At 48.1% G+C, this 19,493-nt stretch overlaps 9 protein-coding genes across 9 annotated transcripts; 5 read left to right on the top strand and 4 right to left on the bottom strand.

Moving 5' to 3' along the window:
- Nucleotides 1-1,022: 1,022 nt before the first annotated feature.
- Nucleotides 1,023-4,930, top strand: N7484_007471 (uncharacterized protein; the record flags this gene model as incomplete). Its single annotated transcript, XM_057117858.1, has 2 exons — nt 1,023-1,520; nt 1,616-4,930. 2 exons carry the CDS (start codon nt 1,023-1,025, stop codon nt 4,928-4,930), a joined length of 3,813 nt encoding a protein of 1,270 aa, XP_056970893.1.
- A 1,177-nt stretch (nt 4,931-6,107) lies between these two features.
- N7484_007472 (uncharacterized protein) lies at nt 6,108-6,388 on the bottom strand (the record flags this gene model as incomplete). Its single annotated transcript, XM_057117859.1, has 2 exons — nt 6,108-6,311; nt 6,356-6,388. 2 exons carry the CDS (start codon nt 6,386-6,388, stop codon nt 6,108-6,110), a joined length of 237 nt encoding a protein of 78 aa, XP_056970894.1.
- Nucleotides 6,389-6,759: 371 nt separating this feature from the next.
- On the top strand, nt 6,760-7,305 carry N7484_007473 (fungal specific transcription factor domain-containing protein; the record flags this gene model as incomplete). The annotated part of the gene is made up of 1 exon (XM_057117860.1): nt 6,760-7,305. One exon carries the CDS (start codon nt 6,760-6,762, stop codon nt 7,303-7,305), a length of 546 nt encoding a protein of 181 aa, XP_056970895.1.
- A 1,826-nt stretch (nt 7,306-9,131) lies between these two features.
- N7484_007474 (uncharacterized protein) lies at nt 9,132-9,655 on the bottom strand (the record flags this gene model as incomplete). The annotated part of the gene is made up of 4 exons (XM_057117861.1): nt 9,132-9,286; nt 9,382-9,436; nt 9,506-9,562; nt 9,623-9,655. The coding sequence occupies 4 exons, from the start codon at nt 9,653-9,655 to the stop codon at nt 9,132-9,134; spliced, it is 300 nt and encodes a 99-aa protein (XP_056970896.1).
- Nucleotides 9,656-10,190: 535 nt separating this feature from the next.
- Nucleotides 10,191-11,627, top strand: N7484_007475 (flavin-containing monooxygenase; the record flags this gene model as incomplete). Its single annotated transcript, XM_057117862.1, has 2 exons — nt 10,191-10,896; nt 11,035-11,627. 2 exons carry the CDS (start codon nt 10,191-10,193, stop codon nt 11,625-11,627), a joined length of 1,299 nt encoding a protein of 432 aa, XP_056970897.1.
- Nucleotides 11,628-12,383: 756 nt separating this feature from the next.
- On the bottom strand, nt 12,384-13,227 carry N7484_007476 (nuclear transport factor 2 family protein; the record flags this gene model as incomplete). Its single annotated transcript, XM_057117863.1, has 3 exons — nt 12,384-12,974; nt 13,028-13,095; nt 13,143-13,227. The coding sequence occupies 3 exons, from the start codon at nt 13,225-13,227 to the stop codon at nt 12,384-12,386; spliced, it is 744 nt and encodes a 247-aa protein (XP_056970898.1).
- Nucleotides 13,228-13,784: 557 nt separating this feature from the next.
- On the top strand, nt 13,785-15,482 carry N7484_007477 (carotenoid oxygenase family protein; the record flags this gene model as incomplete). The annotated part of the gene is made up of 2 exons (XM_057117864.1): nt 13,785-14,691; nt 14,746-15,482. The coding sequence occupies 2 exons, from the start codon at nt 13,785-13,787 to the stop codon at nt 15,480-15,482; spliced, it is 1,644 nt and encodes a 547-aa protein (XP_056970899.1).
- A 326-nt stretch (nt 15,483-15,808) lies between these two features.
- On the top strand, nt 15,809-17,427 carry N7484_007478 (aldehyde dehydrogenase family protein; the record flags this gene model as incomplete). The annotated part of the gene is made up of 4 exons (XM_057117865.1): nt 15,809-15,871; nt 15,921-15,990; nt 16,045-16,478; nt 16,531-17,427. 4 exons carry the CDS (start codon nt 15,809-15,811, stop codon nt 17,425-17,427), a joined length of 1,464 nt encoding a protein of 487 aa, XP_056970900.1.
- Nucleotides 17,428-18,473: 1,046 nt separating this feature from the next.
- On the bottom strand, nt 18,474-19,170 carry N7484_007479 (uncharacterized protein; the record flags this gene model as incomplete). The annotated part of the gene is made up of 3 exons (XM_057117866.1): nt 18,474-18,805; nt 18,896-18,958; nt 19,017-19,170. 3 exons carry the CDS (start codon nt 19,168-19,170, stop codon nt 18,474-18,476), a joined length of 549 nt encoding a protein of 182 aa, XP_056970901.1.
- Nucleotides 19,171-19,493: the final 323 nt, after the last annotated feature.

Raw genomic sequence — 19,493 nt, forward strand, 5'->3', positions numbered from 1 at the left:
ACAGGGGCGTTGGAGGGCTTTCCAATGAGTGATCGGCGGTAACGGGCGCTAGCAGCCACCCAGACGCTCAGTGACGCGATGGCTGAAGGAGGCACCCCTTAGTCATTCCCTGATCTGGCAAGTTGCACTGGACTTTCTTCGTTCCTGGTCTGAATTGCTATTACCGAGGCGAAACATTATGTTGTGGTGGAGCTCTAGTGGTTGGTTTCTGAGTCCCACACGACCCACTAATAACTTACTTTTTTTCCACTTGTTTTTCTTTTCCACAGTATGCTAATTTTGCATGGAGGATCCAGCGAGAAGATCCACTGTTCCTGAAATCGGTGATGGGTTTAAACAACTGTGGCCTCAGGCGGAAACCTTTAAAGCCCGTGATTCGACGACCGGATCCACCGGGCTTTTTTTTCCCTCTTTTGTTGGCCTCTCCCACACTTCGTCCTCCCACAACGCTGATCATGGTCCCATATCGGTGGCTCTGGTGCCCAGTGGCGTTTGGTTGGAGCGATACATGGCGCCCTGCATTGCCCATGGCTCCAAGGGGGAATGGAGATTACCGTGCCCCCTCCCTGACCCCCAGAAGCTTATGAAGCGGTGGGTACAGAATGCACAGCCGATCGAGTCACAATGCGCTTCGGCCTCGATCTCACTAATCAGATCGATGGGGTTTCTTTTCCCCTCTACAACACCCGTCTCCACCTGACAGCTGTTGTTTTTGTGCGTTGCCCCCTGCCCTAGCTGTCCGTGGTTCCGGTTTCATCTGGCTTTGCTAATTCTACTGTGGTGTGAAGTTAGTGGGGTGGGCCGTCCACTTTCCCTCTCTCACCTCACGAGTCCCTTGGGCTGTCGTCAGTTAGAAGACTGATCGTCCCGCATTTTCGGATAGGGATTTTCAGATCCTTGCAACTGCCTCCGCACAACTTTGCTTCCTTTCTCCGCTCCTTCAACACTATCGGCAGCCGTGGCGGGACACAAGTGACCGTCGCGCACAACCGTTGCCGTTCCAAATACCCTGAGAGATAAAGATGCTTCGACCCCAACGACTCGAGACAGAAGGAAATGGGACAGGGCAGAAGACGCAGCACAATGCGGATCGCAGGACGAGGGAGCTTTACCGTTACTACCAGCCTGCTGAACCACTTGGCGTAATTCCGTCTTGGCTTTCTGCGGATGAAGCTTTTCCGTCGCCTGTCTCAACCGGAACCTCCCAATCCAACACACCTCCAATCCGAAATAGCTCGTGCGGTTCAAACAGCAGTTCGACTTCCGGCCCTTCGACAGCGGTTGGCCCAGAGAGTCTGGTTCTGGGAACATCGAACAATACTCTGACTTCTTTTGCGCAGCTGGCGGCATTGCGCCTGAATGTAGAGCGCGCCTTGATTTGCGTACTTGATCGAGACCAGCAGTTTATGCTGGCCGAAGCAACCAAGTCCGTGAACTTGAATGACACATCGTTACACGATGGTCGTGATCAGATATGGATGGGGTCCACTGGAGGCCAAAGGGCCTGGAATCTGTGTCAGGTAAGTACGCACGATTGCTTGGCCGCTGAATGACTGTAGCCTTCGCCTCCCGCGGTGTATTTCACCACAAGTATCATTTTGACCATTTTCGACAGGACACACTTGCCTTGCCTCCCTCCGAGCGCGAAAATGCGCATTACCAATTACTTACGGTCAGCGATTTGAGCGAACATGATCGATACAAACGCCTTCCATTCGTCGTAAACGAGCCCAATTTCAAATTCTTTGCCGGGACGCCTTTGACGACGGATAATAACATCAATTTGGGATGCCTCTTTGTGCTAGACACCAGCCCACGTGATGGATTGAATGAATTGGAGAAAGACACGCTGGGATCGTTGTCAATGTTGATTTTGGATTACATGAAGATTTGTCGCCAAGCTTCGGAGGGCCGACGAGCTGCGCGTTTATCACGGGGGCTGAGCTATTTTGTGGAGGGTAGCTCGAGTTTTGTAGATACTGTCGATCCTTCTCGGGCGGATAGTACTGGGCCGTTCTCTGCGGGCACACCGTCGAGCCATAATCGCGTTAGTACATTCGGCGACTCTCGGGAGGGACACAGTGCGGATCATGGATCTCAAAGCGGATCGCGTGAAAGCGCATACCACACAACATCAGAAAGTCCACACAACCCGCGTTCTCTCAGCAACGAGGGACAATCAATTAGCTCCGATGCTTCAGAGTCAAAACCTGAAACAGGAACTTCTGCTGCTGCGAGCTCTCTGCCGGAATGGGTTACTAGTAGTAGCCGCAATCGACTGCCTCCGGATGATTCACAGGGAAACTCTTGGTGTTTTCGCCGTGCTGCGAACCTGCTCCGGGAGAGTCTGGATCTAAGCAGGGATGGCGGTGTTGCGTTCTTCGAGGCAAACAATAATCCTTTGACAGATATCGATAGTGACACAGATTCCTCATCAGATTCGAGTGGACCTGCCACGATCTTATCATTATCTACCCACGATGAGCCGTTTTCTTTCAGTCAACAGGGTACCTCAGTTAGTACCCCTGTTGCCAATCTTGATCGATCATTTTTATCCCTGTTGCTTCGACGATACCCAAAGGGGAAGCTCTGGTCTTTCCACCGAGACGGCCAGATATCAACCTCCGATGATGATGATGAGCAGGGTCCCAGTTACTGGGGGTCTCCCGGTCCAAATAGGTCCAATGGGGCCTTCTCAACAAATGCTATTTCGAAACCAATGGCCAAGCGACGGAAAGCTGCAGAGAACACGATGCTCAATAAATATTTCCCCCATGCTACTCAAATCATTTTTGTGCCTTTGTGGAACGCTGTCAGCTCACAGTGGTTCTCAGGGTGCTTTTGTTGGACCGCTGTGGAGACACAGGTCTTCACATCAGCCGTGGAGCTTAGCTCCGTTCTTGGTTTTGGGTCATCTGTGATGGCTGAGTACAGCCGGGTCGAGTCCTTAATTGCAGATCGGCAAAAGGGAGACTTCATTGGGAGCATTTCGCATGAGCTTCGAAGCCCGCTTCATGGTATCTTGGCTGCAGCTGAGTTTTTGAACGGCACGCAACTTAGTGAATTTCAAGATTCCTTGCTCGAGACGGTCAATGCCTGTGGCAGAACCTTACTGGACACCATGAATCAGGTGCTTGATTATAGCAAGGTAGTTTCGCTTGAGCGAACCTGGAAATCCATGAAACAGAGGAAGGAATCACCGCTGGATTTCAAAGGAAACGACAAGCTGGCGTCCCATTTGGACACTTATGTCGCTACAGATCTTGCTATTTTGGCGGAAGAAGTCGTCGAGGGTATTTGTTTGGGCCATGCATATGGCCAGAACTCGAACGCGGCCGCCGATATCCCGGTTCTATTGTCACATAACGGCCCCAAAGTTCAGTCTCCTTCCAATGTAGATGTGATTATTGATGTGGCGCAACGTGATTGGGTTTATCGAACTCAACCGGGCGCTCTTCGCCGAATCATTATGAACCTGTTTGGAAATGCCATGAAATACACCGACCAAGGGCGCGTTACGATTAGCCTTGGGGCGTCGAGCCATTCAGAAGGCCGCTCTAGACGGCAAGGCTTGGAGGATCTGGTGACGTTGACTGTTTCCGACACCGGAAGGGGAATTTCGGAAGAATTTTTGCGCGGTCGACTTTACACCCCTTTTGCTCAAGAGGATTCGCTTGCCGTGGGAACCGGGTTAGGACTTTCCATTGTCCGCAGTCTGGTCAAGGCTTTGAATGGACACATCCGCGTCCGTAGTCGCCCAAGTGAAGGTACTGTTGTACGGGTATCTCTGCCGCTGGCTAGGCCAGTAGGTGAGGAGAGCCCACCTGTTGACCCACATGCCTTTAACATGCAGCAAAGGGAAATTCTCTCCCAGACTACCATCCTTCGTGAAGGCTATCCGAATAAGAAAGTTGCGATTTGGGCTACCGATCCCTCCAACTTGACAGAACCTTGGATCGAAATCGCACGGTACATGACCGAGTGGTTCGGCTTGGAAATCGTCAGTTGGCCACCTTCCGTGACAATTGACATTTTGCTCGTCCAGGAGTCAGACCTACCTGAATTGCGCAATGGGATATCCGCCACACTCCCAGCCCTTCTCATTTTATGCCACAGGTCGGTTGACTACAGTATAGCACGCTCCGAATGGTCACCTCTGTCCTCGTCTGTTGACATCATTCGCCGCCCATGTGGACCACACAAGCTGGCCCGGAGTGTACTTAGGTGTCTGCAGCATGGTCAGCCCGCCGTTGTAACTCCAGTGTCTATTCTACAGGACCCGATGGATCTGCCTATCCGAAGTGCGCCCGCTTCCACTGTAGTTGGCTCTCCCAGAACCTCGCCTATCTCATCCCCTGCTCCAGCGGAAATCCTGGGCTCGAAAGCCGGTAGTCCCGTGTCAGGAGAGGATGGTTCCCCTACCTCACCTTCAGTTATCACTGCACCCCCGGAGGAGATTGTCGCTGCTTCACTACCGGCGCCCTTGGCAGAGACTACAGTGCCCCCATTGCGAGCATCGCGTGTTTTGGTTGTCGACGACAACCGTATCAATCTAAATCTCATGATTACGTTCATGAAAAAGCGCAGACTGACCGATTTGATGGCCGCGGAGAACGGAAAATTGGCTGTTGAAGCGGTTGAGCAGGCGCAGCATGGTTTTGACATCATCTTCATGGACATGTCAATGCCTGTCATGAACGGCTTCGAGGCTACTCGGGCTATTCGTGCGATGGAGAGGGAAGATGATGGTCGCGGGCCGGCCGTCATCATCGCCTTGACGGGTCTGAGCAGCTCTCGTGATGAGTCCGAGGCTCTCGCATCTGGCGTAGACATGTTCCTCACCAAGCCAGTATCTTTTAAGGAAGTTTCACGACTCCTTGATGAATGGGAAAAGAATGGATTGAAGAACGAGCGAAAGGCAGGCAATTGATGCCTTTCATATCGACATCTATTCTTTTTGGACGTGACAAAGTTTGGCGTTCCAACCCCATAAATTCTCACCATCTATGGACACTCGTTCCCAAATCAAATTTTATGGGCATTCCCCAGACTCATTTACAAAAAATAATTTTTCTCGATAAGATCCTCTGAGAGGTTGCATTTCTTTTCATCTGCAAGATGACACAATATTAACCATGCATCTGGCCAGAGTGAGTGATCATCATTGATAGTGTGATATAGCATTTTCAATATGATTTTGTCTCACTACTTGCACAAATTTACGCGGTTTTATTGATGATATCCTCTACTTATGTGGTTTTTAGCCCCGATGGATGACTGTGCACGGTCCGACGCATTGCATATTGGTTTATAGCTGGATACATGGGTGGCTATGACCGGCGTTTAAGTTTTCTCTTCTTTCTGTCCTTTTCTCAGGTGATTTTATTACCGATATGACTTGAATCTGTTTAGTCTAATGGCCTTGCGTCTAGCATTTGTACAGGAATGTTTCATCTGTATACGGAAGGGGGATTATTTGATGATCATATAGAAAAAAACTGACTTACTGCTCCAAAAACTACTAATTCCATCAAATCCATTGATTTTCTTTTTTCAACCCTTTTCGCCCTGTGATAATCAGCCACGGCCGGTCATTGACCTTGTCATGACTAACGAGACTTTTTCTCCGCAATTCGCGTGTGCCGATCGCCCTCCACCTTTCGATTTTCAACCATCAAGATGGATTGAAAAAAGAAGAATGCATTGGCGGTTACACACGCATCATACTAGGCTCTTTTCATCGATTTTCTAGCTAGCTCCGTGATGCGAACAGCGAGAGCTGGAACTGGAGTTAGTCCGTCCGCCCCCGTGTGAGTTGCTCCGTGTATACGTATTTCCACCGTGGTAATGACGCAATGATATTATTAGTAATCCAAATTATGTACCCGCACATTTCGATACATAAGACATCAGGTCTAAATGTGTAACCACTATATATTGTCTCACAATTTCCTTAATATTCAAAGCGCTGAGAATAAACGACTAATCAACCAAAGATTCCCGTATTCTTTTCCACCATAATGGGTTGTAGATGGCCCTACTGAATTTCGTACTCCGTACTGCGTACCTAAGCGGGCGTTATCATGTACAACCGAAAACATAATGCCCTACTCCCATTGCTTCAAGAAATCCAACGCCGAAGTCAACTCTTTCGCTATCGTCGCAGCATGCTTGTCACTCCTGACCGTGATCCGAACCTTAAAGGGAAGTGGTGCCTGCAAGATACCCGGGTTGTATGCATTCACATCCAGGCTGATGGCTTTTCCAGTTACAGGATCAACTGGCTCAGAGAATTCATAAGCCCATAGGAGCTTTGCCGCAATACGACACATATTACGTTCCGCAAAGTGCACACCTGGCCAGAGACGACGACCTGCACCATAGCCATAGTGGTGTACATGAAACTAGTTATAAGAGCTCAGCCTAGCCCCCTTGGCGATGAATCAAATATTGAATTATGCGAGACGTATGCCGAGTCTCGTGACATTGAATCAAATTTCATCAAAGCTATCGGACTTTCATCGTTAATTCATCCCACCCACGATCGACGTCAATCAGACCCTCCCAATTTGGAGAAACAATATTCCTCAACGTCATTACTTAATCTTGCGTCAGCACAGAACCTCATGGTGGACGCATGCGATGTTTTCGGCCTATCACTGCCAGAATTCGAACGCATGTATGTTCGAAATTTCCTCAGGTCGTTCATAAATGGGCATAAAGCTGATTGGAAATAGGACGGAGCTGTACTTTGACACAATGAGTCAGTCCTCTTTACTCCACCCACCCTCATTTGCGAAAAAGGTTCAAGCTATTCAAGTACCTGCTCATCGACAAGCATTATTTGCGGCCATGTTCTCACATTCGGCGAGATTTCGATCTGAAGATGTTTCTTTGCAATGCAAATCAGACTCTATGAAATTTCATAACCAAGCAGTGGATTTTATATATGACTCACTCGATGAAGCCTCCGGCGAACAATCAAGTCTCTGTCTTCTGCAAGCTATGGTTCTGGTGACTTTCTATGAGGTTACTAAGGGCGTCAAGGGACGCGCGTGGAGGCTCTTAGGCTCTTGTGTTCGGGTCGCGTATGAGCTCTACCTACATCTCATTGACTATGAGGCCCTGGAGGAGAGCTATAAAGTTGGCCGTGGCTTGTCGCGTTGGATTGAAGCAGAAGAGGCACGGCGATGCTGGTGGGCCATCTGGAAAATGGATACGTTTGCCAGTGTTATCCGAAGACTCCCAACTGCAATCGATTGGAACATGATTGATACCCACCTTCCTGCTTCGGATGACCATTAGGTTTCGAATCAATACAGCCGCAGCTGCTTCTTGGAGAGAGACCCAATTGCTCGACCAAAGGCACTCAGAGCATGCGGGAATGAAAACCCTGATGCATGGCTTATCGCGATAATCTCGATCACGAGGGATGCACAAGTGCTTCACAGAGGGAATTTGCAAGGCATATTAATGGATATGAATACTGAAAAGAGTTCCAATCAACTACTGCATTATTTTCGCAACTCATTTAGCAAGAGGAAGAGACAGGAGGGCTCGTCGCGACTACAGTCACTGGTCCATGCTTTGCAAATTACTACCGCCACCATGCCGCAATATCTTAACCATGATAAGAACCCGGTGGACTTCGGGGCTCATTCTTCTCACGGACTCTATGATCCGGGGGCTAGGCATCTTCAAAGCACAAAGTACAACGTATACCTCAGTCTGAAGCAAGCTCAGTTCACGATATATCATCACCATGCCTTTGATGGAATTGTTGTGGGCACAATTTCTTGCCCTGGAGAAAGCCTGCCACGCGAAAGTGCCGGTCGATCAGACTCACGTCAACGTCCGCAGGGTTTGAAATACTGTCTTCAAGCTTCCGACGATATATATTCTTTTCTTTCACAGTGCCCAGAATGGCACGTGAAGCATGTGAGCCCTTTCCTTGCAAGTATCGTCCGGTTAGCAGCTTCACTCCAGGTTCTGCGAGGGTTATCTGGTAGGAGGGAACAATTGGAAGACTCGCTTTGCAAGTATAGGATCTTACGTACCACGTACGAGCGCTATACGGCGTTTTAGAACACACCCCAAGCATTACTAGACAATCTAGACACTTTGGAGACACGGCTCAGTCAATATAATCCCGCATCATCTCCATCGACAGCACCTGGGGCGGTGCGCAGCTGTGCAGGCATCCCCGCTGAACTTAGTCAACTCCATGGCAGATTACCCCGTTCTGGAATGAATTATTTGGAGTATGATACCAGACAATTATCCCCTTTGGCGACTCTTGATGATCGCGAGAGGCATAACAGTGATGTGCATACGGAGTTTGATCCTGCCATGCGTCCAAATTGCCTTTCATCGGGACCAGATGCAAACCTGGAGTTTTGGGAAACTGAGGATTGGCAGATGAATAATCCGGAGTTGGGAAGCTGGTTTTCTCAATAACATTCAGGCCTTCTTTTGGAAACATACGTGAACAGGGATATAGGCGGGCCTCCTTCAAATCAACATGAGGTTTATTCATGTTGAGTGATAGCAAGTTCCCTCTTTGAGTATTTCAGTCAAATAGTCTAAAACCTTCAAGAAATCAAAAAGGAGTATAGTCCTTCGTTATTCCCCAGACCTAAACGACGCGTCCGCCTGGGAATGCATGATTTTCTGCGTCAAATGCTTAACCCTTTGGCTCGCTATTGCATAAGGCGTAAGAGTTAAGCGGACTTAAATCTCGTCATGTTACTACCTTGACGCGTTCGTTCATGCCTTGCTACTCATGAGGCTCAACTATTGCGCTCTTAACGGAAAGGCGATCATTAGAATAGCAGATCTGAAGACACGATTCGATTGGATCAACAATCAACGAGAAATGTATCATCTCTCATCGCATATTTCATTCGAGATCCTTGACACTAGATAATTCCCGGTTTACTGAAGCTTAAATCCCTTTTCAGGATCCAACGACGCAGTGAAATCACCCTTCTGAGTTTTCATGTCAACAGGGAAAGACAAGTGTTCATGAATCCATCTTCATTGTCCATTTTCCGGGTTACGCCGCGAAATCCCAGTGCGCCGGAATGCCGTATCAAACGGTGTGCCTCCAGCAGTACCCCAGGTGTGTTGGATCATTGTGGAGTAGGCATGGTCTCGAGAGAGAGAGCGGTGATTTTAAGATCCTTGAATTCTATCTGGCCGTCATTCCAGTAAGGGAAGATAGATTCGAAGTGCTCGTTAAAGTTACCGCGAATTGTGTTTCCAAACATGTCATAGCTCAGCATCTCTGGAAAATCGTAAAATCGATGAGAACCGACCATGCCGTTATGGTAGTCGGCCTTTGACTCGTGGTTCCAGTAGTGCAACCACGCAACCACCCACGGTAAAGCTGGTCTAGCACTTCCTGTTCTGCCACAGCAAGCTCCGGGTCATGATACTAGTCAGTCAAATATCAATGTCAGCATGAGTTGATATCAATCTTGATGAACAAATGCATATGCCTTACCTTGCTCTTCGGCATGGCGAGAAAGTCATACTGCTTCTGGATTGACTCATAGGATTTCTATATATTATTGTGAGTAATTGGATACTTACAAGAATCGAACCAGGAACCTGAACATACATCATCCCTGACAAAACCGTTCTTGTCTGTCATTTTGAACCTCGTTGAAATTTGAATGGGTAGATTTGATAAATGTATCTCGGCTGGCGATGTTGGAACGAAGCAGGTTATGGGATGCTTTTGTGATATTTTATATATAAGATATACAGGCACACTCAGAGTCCATGTAAGCTTTCCCCGCTTCTAATCTACCAAGACAGGACCACGGATAGAATTGAAGTTGTGTGATAATCAATCCATCCGCGAGGACTGACTACCTCATAATTAGTCCGTGCGATAGCGGATCTCCCGCGGGACATTTGTGGGGCGAGAGCAACGCCGCGTTACTGCAAATGATCCATGGAATATTATGGAAACGGCATTTCTTCAGCAAAACACTTGTATCCAGAAAAACAGGTGAGCCTTTATTGTGACTTCGTTGTTTACGTCTGTGAAGGCGGCGAATTTGAAGAAAGTATATAATCTCCGACTACCAACTCGAAACGGAGACTAAATTCCTGTTCACCACATTCAATACCAGCCTCAGTCGCATCTTCACTTTATCGGCGATATACCTTTGTCTGCAAAAATGGGTTCCGTTGTGAACTCTCCGCAATTTGTTGCCATTATCGTTGGCAGTGGCTTCGGAGGACTGTACGTACTTCACGAACTACGAAAGAAGAGCTTCAAATGCCTGGTCATCGATGAGGCGGCAGATATCAGAGATGTCTGGTACTGGAATACCTACCCTGGGGCGAGAGTCGATACGAAAGTGCCACTTTATGAGTTCTCCAATGAAAATATCTGGCATGACTGGGTATGGACCGAAAAGTATCCGTGCGTGGAGGAGATCCGCCGATACTTCCAGCATGTTGAGTCGAAGCTTCACCTGAAACGAGATATTCTCTTCAATACTCGTGTCACTGCCGCCGAGTTTGAGGAGAGTGCCAGTTATTGGAATGTCTCGTCGAGTGACGGTATCAAACGCTCAGCTCGCTATTTTATCCTTGCGACAGGCTTTGCTGCGAAACCTTTGATTCCCGAGTTCAAGAATCTGGAAGCCTTCGAAGGCCCCTGTTTCCACACATCCAAGTGGCCTAGGGGTGGTCTTGACTGTACTGGTAAATGCGTCGGCGTTGTTGGCAATGGGTCCAGTGGTTTGCAAGAGATTCAGGAAATCGGACCCGTGGTTGACCATATGACGGTGTTTCAGCGTAGCCCGACCTACGCTCTTCCCATGCGACAAAGGCCATTGGCAGTTGAGGAACAAGACAAGTCTGTATATGGATCCATGTGTGAGCTGCGAAAACAGAATCGACGCGGAGTCCAACAACCAACCTTTACAATCAACGGCCCGCGCTGAACGTGAGGCTTTATTTGAAGAAATTTGGAAAGAGGGGGACTGTCATTTTGGCTCGCGACCTACCGCGAAGTGATCATGAACAAGGAACTCAACAAGGAGGCCTACGACTTCTGGCGCAGCAAGGTTCTTCCTCGCATCAAAGATCCGAAGAAAGCTGCAATCCTTGCTCCTGAGCAGCCACCTTACTACTCCGGCACCAAGCGGGCGACTCTTGAGCAGCGTTATTACGAAATCTACAACCAAGACAACGTCAACCTTGTCAATGCCAAGGAGAATCCTATCGCTGAAGTGCGTGCCAACAGTGTCATCACCCAAGATGGTCAATTCCACGAACTTGATGCTCTACTACTTGCAACTGGCTTTGATTCCGTCACTGGTGGAATTCTGAACATCCAAATCCGTGGTCGAAACGGTGAACTTTTGCAAGACAAGTGGAAGAATGGTACATGGACGCACCTTGGTCTGATGACTTCAGCAATCCCCAACATGTTTTGCAATGGACCAACTTGTGCCGAAGTGCAAGGAGACTGGATTGCCCAGACTTTGGCACATATGCGTGCAAAGGGCCACTGCGAAATCGAACCTACTCCGGCTGCCGAGCAGACTTGGAGAGCTCTTGTCAATCAGATTGGCGATGCTACCCTACTTCCTGAGACTAAATAGAGTACATGGGCACAAACGTGCCCGGTAAGCCGAAGGAGATGCTAAATTACCTTGGCGGATTGAACGATTACATCAAGCGAATCACCCACACGACCACTGCTGGATATCCTGGATTTGATTTAGATTAGTCTTTGTTTGTGTTCATGGTGCGCATTGTCTGATTACAAATTTTTAGTGAGATGTACGATTCCCATCGCTCTACTTCCATTCCCGTGAAAGGCTGTGCTGAGAGGCATATTCATGGGGGATACACAGCGATTTGGTGCACTTATGGTATAACAGAGTGAAACAAAAAATTTCCTCAACATAATTCGCTATTTTCTCATATTAAACTATAGACCAATGTCTATAATTTCGAGCTTCTAGAGGCTGTATTCTACGAAGAGTCACAAAAGACCAATGCCAGGCGCATAGGAACACGAGAGCAAGTAATCAGCTTCTACTACTGTCACCTATGCCCAACAAGACCTCGTTCCGAAATGAGGGGTCAGCGGGGAAAGCACTATGCATAAGTGTGGATACCATGAGAATAGAGTAGGCAGTGGGGCTACTTCCTCTCTACCTCCAGCGAGCAGACCTCTGCAAGTATTTAGTATACACAATATTCATATACGAATCAGCAACCTCATTGCTGAAATGTGGATGAAAGAACTGCTCATTGGGGGCATTCATTTGCAGTATAATTTAACCATAGGACATTAAGCGTCTCATTCTCAAAAACCCCAGTCATTGATACTCCGCGACGGTGGGGCCGTACTAGCCTCCGCAAGCCACCTCGGAGCCCGCATATCCCCCCTCCTCGACCTCCTCTCCGGTCACAGGGTGTTTGTAGTGGAAAGGAATGACCCGAGTATCAGGCCAAAGCCCCCCATCTTGAAGTATAATATCAGGACCAAGCTTATCCGCAGGAAACATCTCCTTAAACAGGGGAACAAAATCTTTAGATCCCTTCCACCCAGACTCAAAGGAACCATGCCAGAAAGGGTAGTAGCGCAACCGCAGTATTTTCCAAACCCCATCTTGGAGAATGTATTCATTCTCGTACAGTCCTCCTTCCCACCACTGGCGATAACCACCTGGGAACTCGGATGGCAGGGCTTCGTGGGTTCCCGCACTCATAAATGCGCGGATACGGGCTTTTGCGCGTCCGGCTTCGGGACTGAAGTCCACTATGTCTTGAGCCATCAAGTGGTCTAACAGCCAGCCTTCTATTGGGCCGTTGCGGCCGCCGACGAATCGATTTGCGAATCGCTCAATGTAGAGGCGGTGGACGCCTTCTTTGCCGTTGAAGCGGCCGTTGAGGAACTGGACGTATGTGTCTGGGTGGTTCGCGAAAAGGTCAACTACCTGGTTCTGAAGTTAGCTTGAGCGCATGGGATTGTGTGGGATTGTGTGCTCACCTCTTTATAGAGACATTTGTCCAGGTAGTAGCCATACTTGTGGTGCAACTTTCTAACTTCGGATTCGCCTGCATTTTTCTCAGTAAAGATAGAAGGAGAAAGCTCTTTATGTTACCCTTTAGCTTCGTGACTTCATTTGAAAGATTTTGCATGGTGGCAACGAGAGCAGAAATGTCTGGAGACTGGGTTTCTTCTGCCATGGCTCAGTGCTCAGATGTAACGAGTCGCCTTGGGGATGATAGACAAAGAAAGTCAGCGGTGTAGGTATAACATCAGAATGAAAAAGTAACTTATAAAGCAGACTTTGGGAGACGTTGTTGTTTTTGGAACCCCACATCACACATGTTTCTCGGATCTTGCTTGTTGCTCAGAATGCCGGGCAGGACCCAGGCTGAACTGCATCCAATACAACAGCAGCCATACGCGACGGCCTGGGTGTTATGAGGTTGCGGGGCCGACCAGGATACTTTTGAATCTAACCTTCTGGGTTATAGTTCGTTGACTTCACGGTGAAAGGGATCCGGATTTACCCCAGATGTATATTATTCCGGCAGTTTCATAGGAAAATGTTGCCGATATGAAGACAGATGCATCGATGTATTGGCTTTTTGTAAAAGCCCCGTGCACTAGCCAAAGTCTCGCGGTATAAATTTCAGGTAGAAGTCTCCGGTCCTAGATAGCTGTCTTGGAAACAGTGGGCCTTTGTCCACATTTAACATAATCAAAATTTGGTTGTCGCGTAACGCGCTCCATCATCATGGCCCACATCTACGATATCCCCGTTGACTACCCATACACCCACGGACAGAAGACAGGCGACCAAGTCAGATACCCCCGCACGCCTGCTTTCCAGACCTTCAATCTACCATCACGACTCGAAGGCGACATCTTTGACCTCGAAGTAGACGGCACAATCCCGCCCGAGATCAACGGAACCTTCTTCAGAATCCAACCCGATCATCGGTTTCCCCCTATATTCGAAGAAGATATACACTTCAGCGGTGACGGCAATGTAACCGCAATTCGAATCCAAAATGGCCATGCAGACTTCAAACAGCGATATGCGAAGACTGATAGGTTCAAGGCCGAAACCGCAGCTCGCAAGAGCCTATTTGGCAAATATCGGAATCCTTACACGGATTCTGACTCGGTGAAGGGTGTGATTCGCACTGTGGCTAATACAAACATAACCTTCTGGCGTGGAATGCTACTTGCAACTAAAGAAGACGGGCCCCCATATGCGATGGATCCTGTTACGTTGGAGACGATCGGCCGATATGACTTTGAAGGCCAGGTTCTATCACCGACCTTCACTGCACATCCGAAGTTTGACCCTGAGACGGGTGAGATGATATGTTTTGGTTATGAAGCTGGTGGGGATGGGAATGATGGATCGTGTGATATTGTCGTTTACACGATTAATGTGGATGGGAAGAAGACCGAGGAAGTGTGGTATAAGTCGCCATTTTGTGGGATGATTCATGACTGCGGGATTTCGGAGAATTATGTCGTTCTTCCGCTGACGCCGTTGAAGTGCTCGGTGGATCGTTTGAAGAAAGGCGGTAATCACTGGGCATGGGATCCTACAGAGAGTCAATGGTATGGTGTGGTTCCGAGGAGAGGAGGGAAACCAGAGGATATAAGATGGTTCCGGGCAGAGAATGGTAAGATCAAGCTACCGATTTACTCTCAACAATTCATGCTAATTTATTTTCTAGCTTTCCATGGTCACGTCGCAGGCTGCTACGAGAATGAACAAGGTCGTATTGTTTTCGATCTCACAGTGGCTGACGGCAATGTATTTTTCTTCTTCCCACCTGAAAACCAGGCGTCCAGCAATCTGGGGGCCAGAAACCGGCTCGAAAGCGTCACGCATCGCTGGGTCTTTCACCCAAAACAAGAATCGGGATCATGGGTCAAGCCCGAGGTTCTCTGGAATACCAGTGGTGAGTTCTCCCGTATCGATGATCGATATGTCACGAAGAAATACAACCATTTCTGGCAAGCGAAGATTGACCCCACACGGGAGTACGATGCAGCACAATGTGGCTCCCCTGCAGGAGGGCTGTTCAACTGTCTAGGCCATTACCAATGGGATGACCGTTCCGAGGACGTGCTCTGGGCCGGTCCACGGGGTACGTTCCAGGAGCCTACTTTCATTCCGCGGAAAGGGGGCAAAGAGGGGGAAGGGTGGATCATAGCGCTAGTGAATCGGCTGGATGTGCTTCGAAATGATGTGGTGATCGTCGATGCGGGGCATCTGGCAGGTGGGCCCTTAGCGACGATCCACCTTCCTTTCAAACTGCGGTTGGGATTACATGGGAATTTCGTTGATCATGGAGACATTGAGGAGTGGGAGCAGAAGCGGGCTCTGGGGGGAGATGTTGGACCCGTTCGGGCTGCGCAAAGACCTCTAAATTGGCAGCTGAGCTACTTGCAAGATCGAAGACACTAGCATAAAAGACACTTTTAAGTGATAGGTAGCATTTCTTAGAAATCAACAAGCCCCTGATGCAATTGCCGGCCTTATCTTGGTGATCTACAGAAACACGTCACATCATTTCTGCAAGGCCGGCTGCATAATTTCTGCTGTACTACCGAGGATCAGTGCTATGGTTCGACAGCATTGTGTGGGGCTTGGTCGCATTGACCCCGATGAAGACGTGTTTCCCCAGGATTTTTAATAAGTTTCCTCAAGGCCCCTGAACCTCAATCAAAACCTCGACCTTTTTCTATACTGATACTCCTGAGTAAATCTGATAATTGCCAGAAAGTTGCAAAATGAGCATTACCCAAACACCAAATGTCAAGTCTTTCGAGACGCGTCTGTTCATCAATGGCAAAGCAAGTTTATCAACTATGCATGTATGGAGTACACGCTAACAGGGATCAGTTTGTCGAAGCTTCTGACGGGGGAAAATTTGATTTAGTCTCACCTGCCACGGGTGAAAAGTTCACTCAAGGTATATCTCCCAGGGTCTCATGGAGAGTACTTAATCTAATAGCGTTCATCACAGTATCCGAGGCAACCGAGGACGATGCAAATGCAGCTGTAGCGGCAGCTAAAGCTGCCTTCCCATCATGGTCTGCACTTTCCCCAATCGCTAGGGGAGCATATCTCAAGAAACTCGCTCCTCTCATTACGGAAGCCAAGGATGAACTTGCAGAGCTTGAGGCACTCTCAATGGGTCGTCCCGTGTCAAATTACTTCGAGGTTGATCGCACTGTGAATGCCTTGAACCACTACGCGGAGGCCGGAATGCGGGCGTTGGGTACCTCCAGCCTGAATACTCCTGGCTTTGTCAACATGACCATGAGACAACCGTTTGGTGTGGTGGGAGCTATTATTCCCTGGAATGTACCTATTTATTTCCTTATCAGCAAGTCAGCCCCTGCGTTGATCGCAGGAAACACAGTTGTGCTTAAGAGTAGCGAGAAAGCACCATTGACTGTGCGTCCACTGCTGTCCTCTTTACCGTTCCAATTGCTTATCAAGTTTTCAGTGTGCGAAAGTTGCGACTTTTATTGAGAAGGTGGGCTTCCCACCAGGAGTCATCAACATCATTTCGGGCCATGGACACATCTCTGGCAGTGTACTATCTCATCACATGGATATCCGGGTGATCAGTTTCACAGGCTCGGGTAGAACTGGACGGCTGATCCAAGCTGCATCTGCCAAGTCGAATTTGAAGAATGTCATTTTGGAACTAGGAGGGAAGTCACCCGCGATCATTTTTGAAGATGCGAACATGGAAAAAGCCGTCAAAGACACAGTGCACTCCATCCAGTTCAACAGTGGTCAAGTCTGCATGGCTAATTCCAGAATCTATGTTCACGAATCCATTGCTCCGACTTTCATTGAGAAGTTTCAGAATACCTTTGTGGTGAAAAGTGGCGATCCACTGTTACCCGGCACCGACCATGGCCCTCAAGCAGACGAGATCCAATACAAGCAGGTCCAGGCCTTCATCGAGGAGGGCAAGAAAGATGGCAAGATGATTTTGGGAGCTGGTCCCTCCAAGCACACAAATGGATTCTTTGTTCAGCCAACTGTGTTTATTAACACGCCGGAAAACTCCAGGATAATGAAGGAAGAGATCTTTGGGCCGGTAGTTGTTATCAATACCTTCAAAGATGAGGATGAAGTTGTCGCCAAGGCGAATGATACCGAGTTTGGCTTGTATGCGTCAGTCTATACCAAAGATGTGAGTCGAGCGCTGCGGATGGCCAAGAAGTTGGAGTCTGGAAATGTGGGAGTCAACTGCACTAGCCCGACTGGAGCTTTTGATATGCCATTTGGTGGATACAAGGCGAGTGGAATTGGTCGGGAGGGATGGACTGTCAGCATAGACAATTACCTAGAGACCAAGAGCGTATGTATTAGTGTTGATGATGCTTAGATGGAGATAGGAGACCAGATAGCATCCAACTCAAAACAGAAAATTTTGAGTACTGACTCAAGAATGATTGCACAAGATGAATCCCCAATTGTTCCCCTCCTAGGATATTTAGGTTGCCGAAGGCCAGATGAGCCGCTTCGTTAATCTGATATTCGAGAGCGTGACTATCTGCGAGGATATTGGCAATTTGGGGGGAAGGCTGGATAGGTCGATTCCAGAAACTCGTAGAAGTTGAAAGAGTACATAATGCAATTTTAGGTTGCTACATGCTCGATAGTTGGAAGCGTGTAGAGGGGTTTCCCCGCAAAAGGCCATAATCCACTGTAGAAGAATTATGTCACAATCTTTTATGGGTGAGTGGGCTGAAGCTATTTGAATAACTACGAGGTGATGAAGCTTCACATAGATACTAGTAATTTTAATTAACAGGCAGCGAAGCCGCTTCAGACGTTGAGCCACCTGGGCAAGACATTCTTTGTGGCTGAAGCATCTAAATATTTCCTCATGACTTGAGATCCAAACTAATACTCAAAGACTTGATAGGAGACTCCGTTTGGTAGTAAAAACAGTGTTCCAATAGTAATAATGATAGTCACCTAAGCATATCAATGCTCCATACTACAAACCTCTTCTTAATTTGTTCCCGGCAATAGAAAAAGCAATTAAAATTGGATTAATGTAAGCTCAGTCATCATCTAGATCTCCTCAGCTCAAGAAAAACTTCAATATGTTCAAAGACTTTAAAAGGGAACTAAAGCGGTAGAACCCCAACTTTTGTTATTGCAAAATCCATATCGCCATCCTATGCCTCTCGTTTACGCTTCGTTTGCATGTTCACTCGTCTAAAAGTCCAAGTGAAAGAATTAGACTAACCCGGGGCGATTTCGGAGAAACAAGCGAATATTGTACCAAAGACCGTGATATAGCCTGGAAGTGCAGAAAAATTTGCGGGTAAACAGCCCCAGGATGTACAAGGAATGGCCAAGCTCTCCCCACTCCAACATGGTCCCTTGTTCCCGAATGTACCACAAATGACTAGACATCAATCAAACCAATTTATCCTTAACAGTAGGGATCGAGTAACCAGAGGGGTCCAAGCTAGACATATCCCAGTAGAACTGGTAGATTCCAGAAACATCAGTCTCCTTAAGACGGAAAACATCCGAGAGAGTTCCATCGGATTCCTCCCACATCAGGTAGCTGCCGTAGAAGAGGAAACCATCCGTTGTAGCAGCGGACGGCGAGTCGATTCCGTTACCAGTGAAGCCAACGGCTAGGACCTCGTCGGCAGTGGGCTGGATGTACAGCAAGGTGTCCGAATCGAGTGTGACACCGGATGTAGTGGCAGTAGTGACCAGTTCGGTGTCGGTAATTTTGACTAAAGAACTTGTTAATTGATTTTGAAGCTTTAGGTTTTGTCCCGATCGTGCATATGTTGACAACACGGGATGTTAGAGTTAGTTCTTACATGTCACGTCAGTGGTGACGTTTCCAGATGTCCAGAGGGAGGAGTCGCCAGCATAGGCGAGACCTAGTGATCAATATTAGATTTCGATTGTTGGATGACATTAGGATAGGGATGAACACACCATCGGAGTAGAACATGGGAATGGCACTGCTGGCAACGCCATAGGCAACGAGCTGGAAGGATCCTGACGGGTTGCGCTTCTCAATTGCCAGAGATGGAGCGGCCAGGGCACCTGAGGCCAACGCCAAGGCAGAGGTGAAAGTGGTGAACTTCATGGTTAAATATCTGTGAGTGATTTTGTAAATCAGCTACATGATTGCCATCAGCTTTTATAAACTCGCTTTAAGTTAAAAGTTTGCGAGCTAAACTACACCCTTTGCTGAAAATCGAAACATAATGGGGGCCCCACTTCCATGCTGACGCGGCCACATGGTCCTGCATAAGCTAAAGGGGGCTAGAGCAGTTCCTGGGTCTACTATAGCTTCACCAAGCCATATTTGTACGTCATTCTGATTTAGTGCAAGTCTTTTGTAAGACAAGCAAATAAGAGTGTTATCCAGAATAGCAAGGTTAGAACAGCTTTGGAAATCTAAACTTC

This window comes from Penicillium longicatenatum (assembly GCF_028827895.1).
Source record: "Penicillium longicatenatum strain IBT 33135 chromosome Unknown contig_4_segment0_segment0, whole genome shotgun sequence".
NCBI lineage: Eukaryota > Fungi > Ascomycota > Eurotiomycetes > Eurotiales > Aspergillaceae > Penicillium > Penicillium longicatenatum.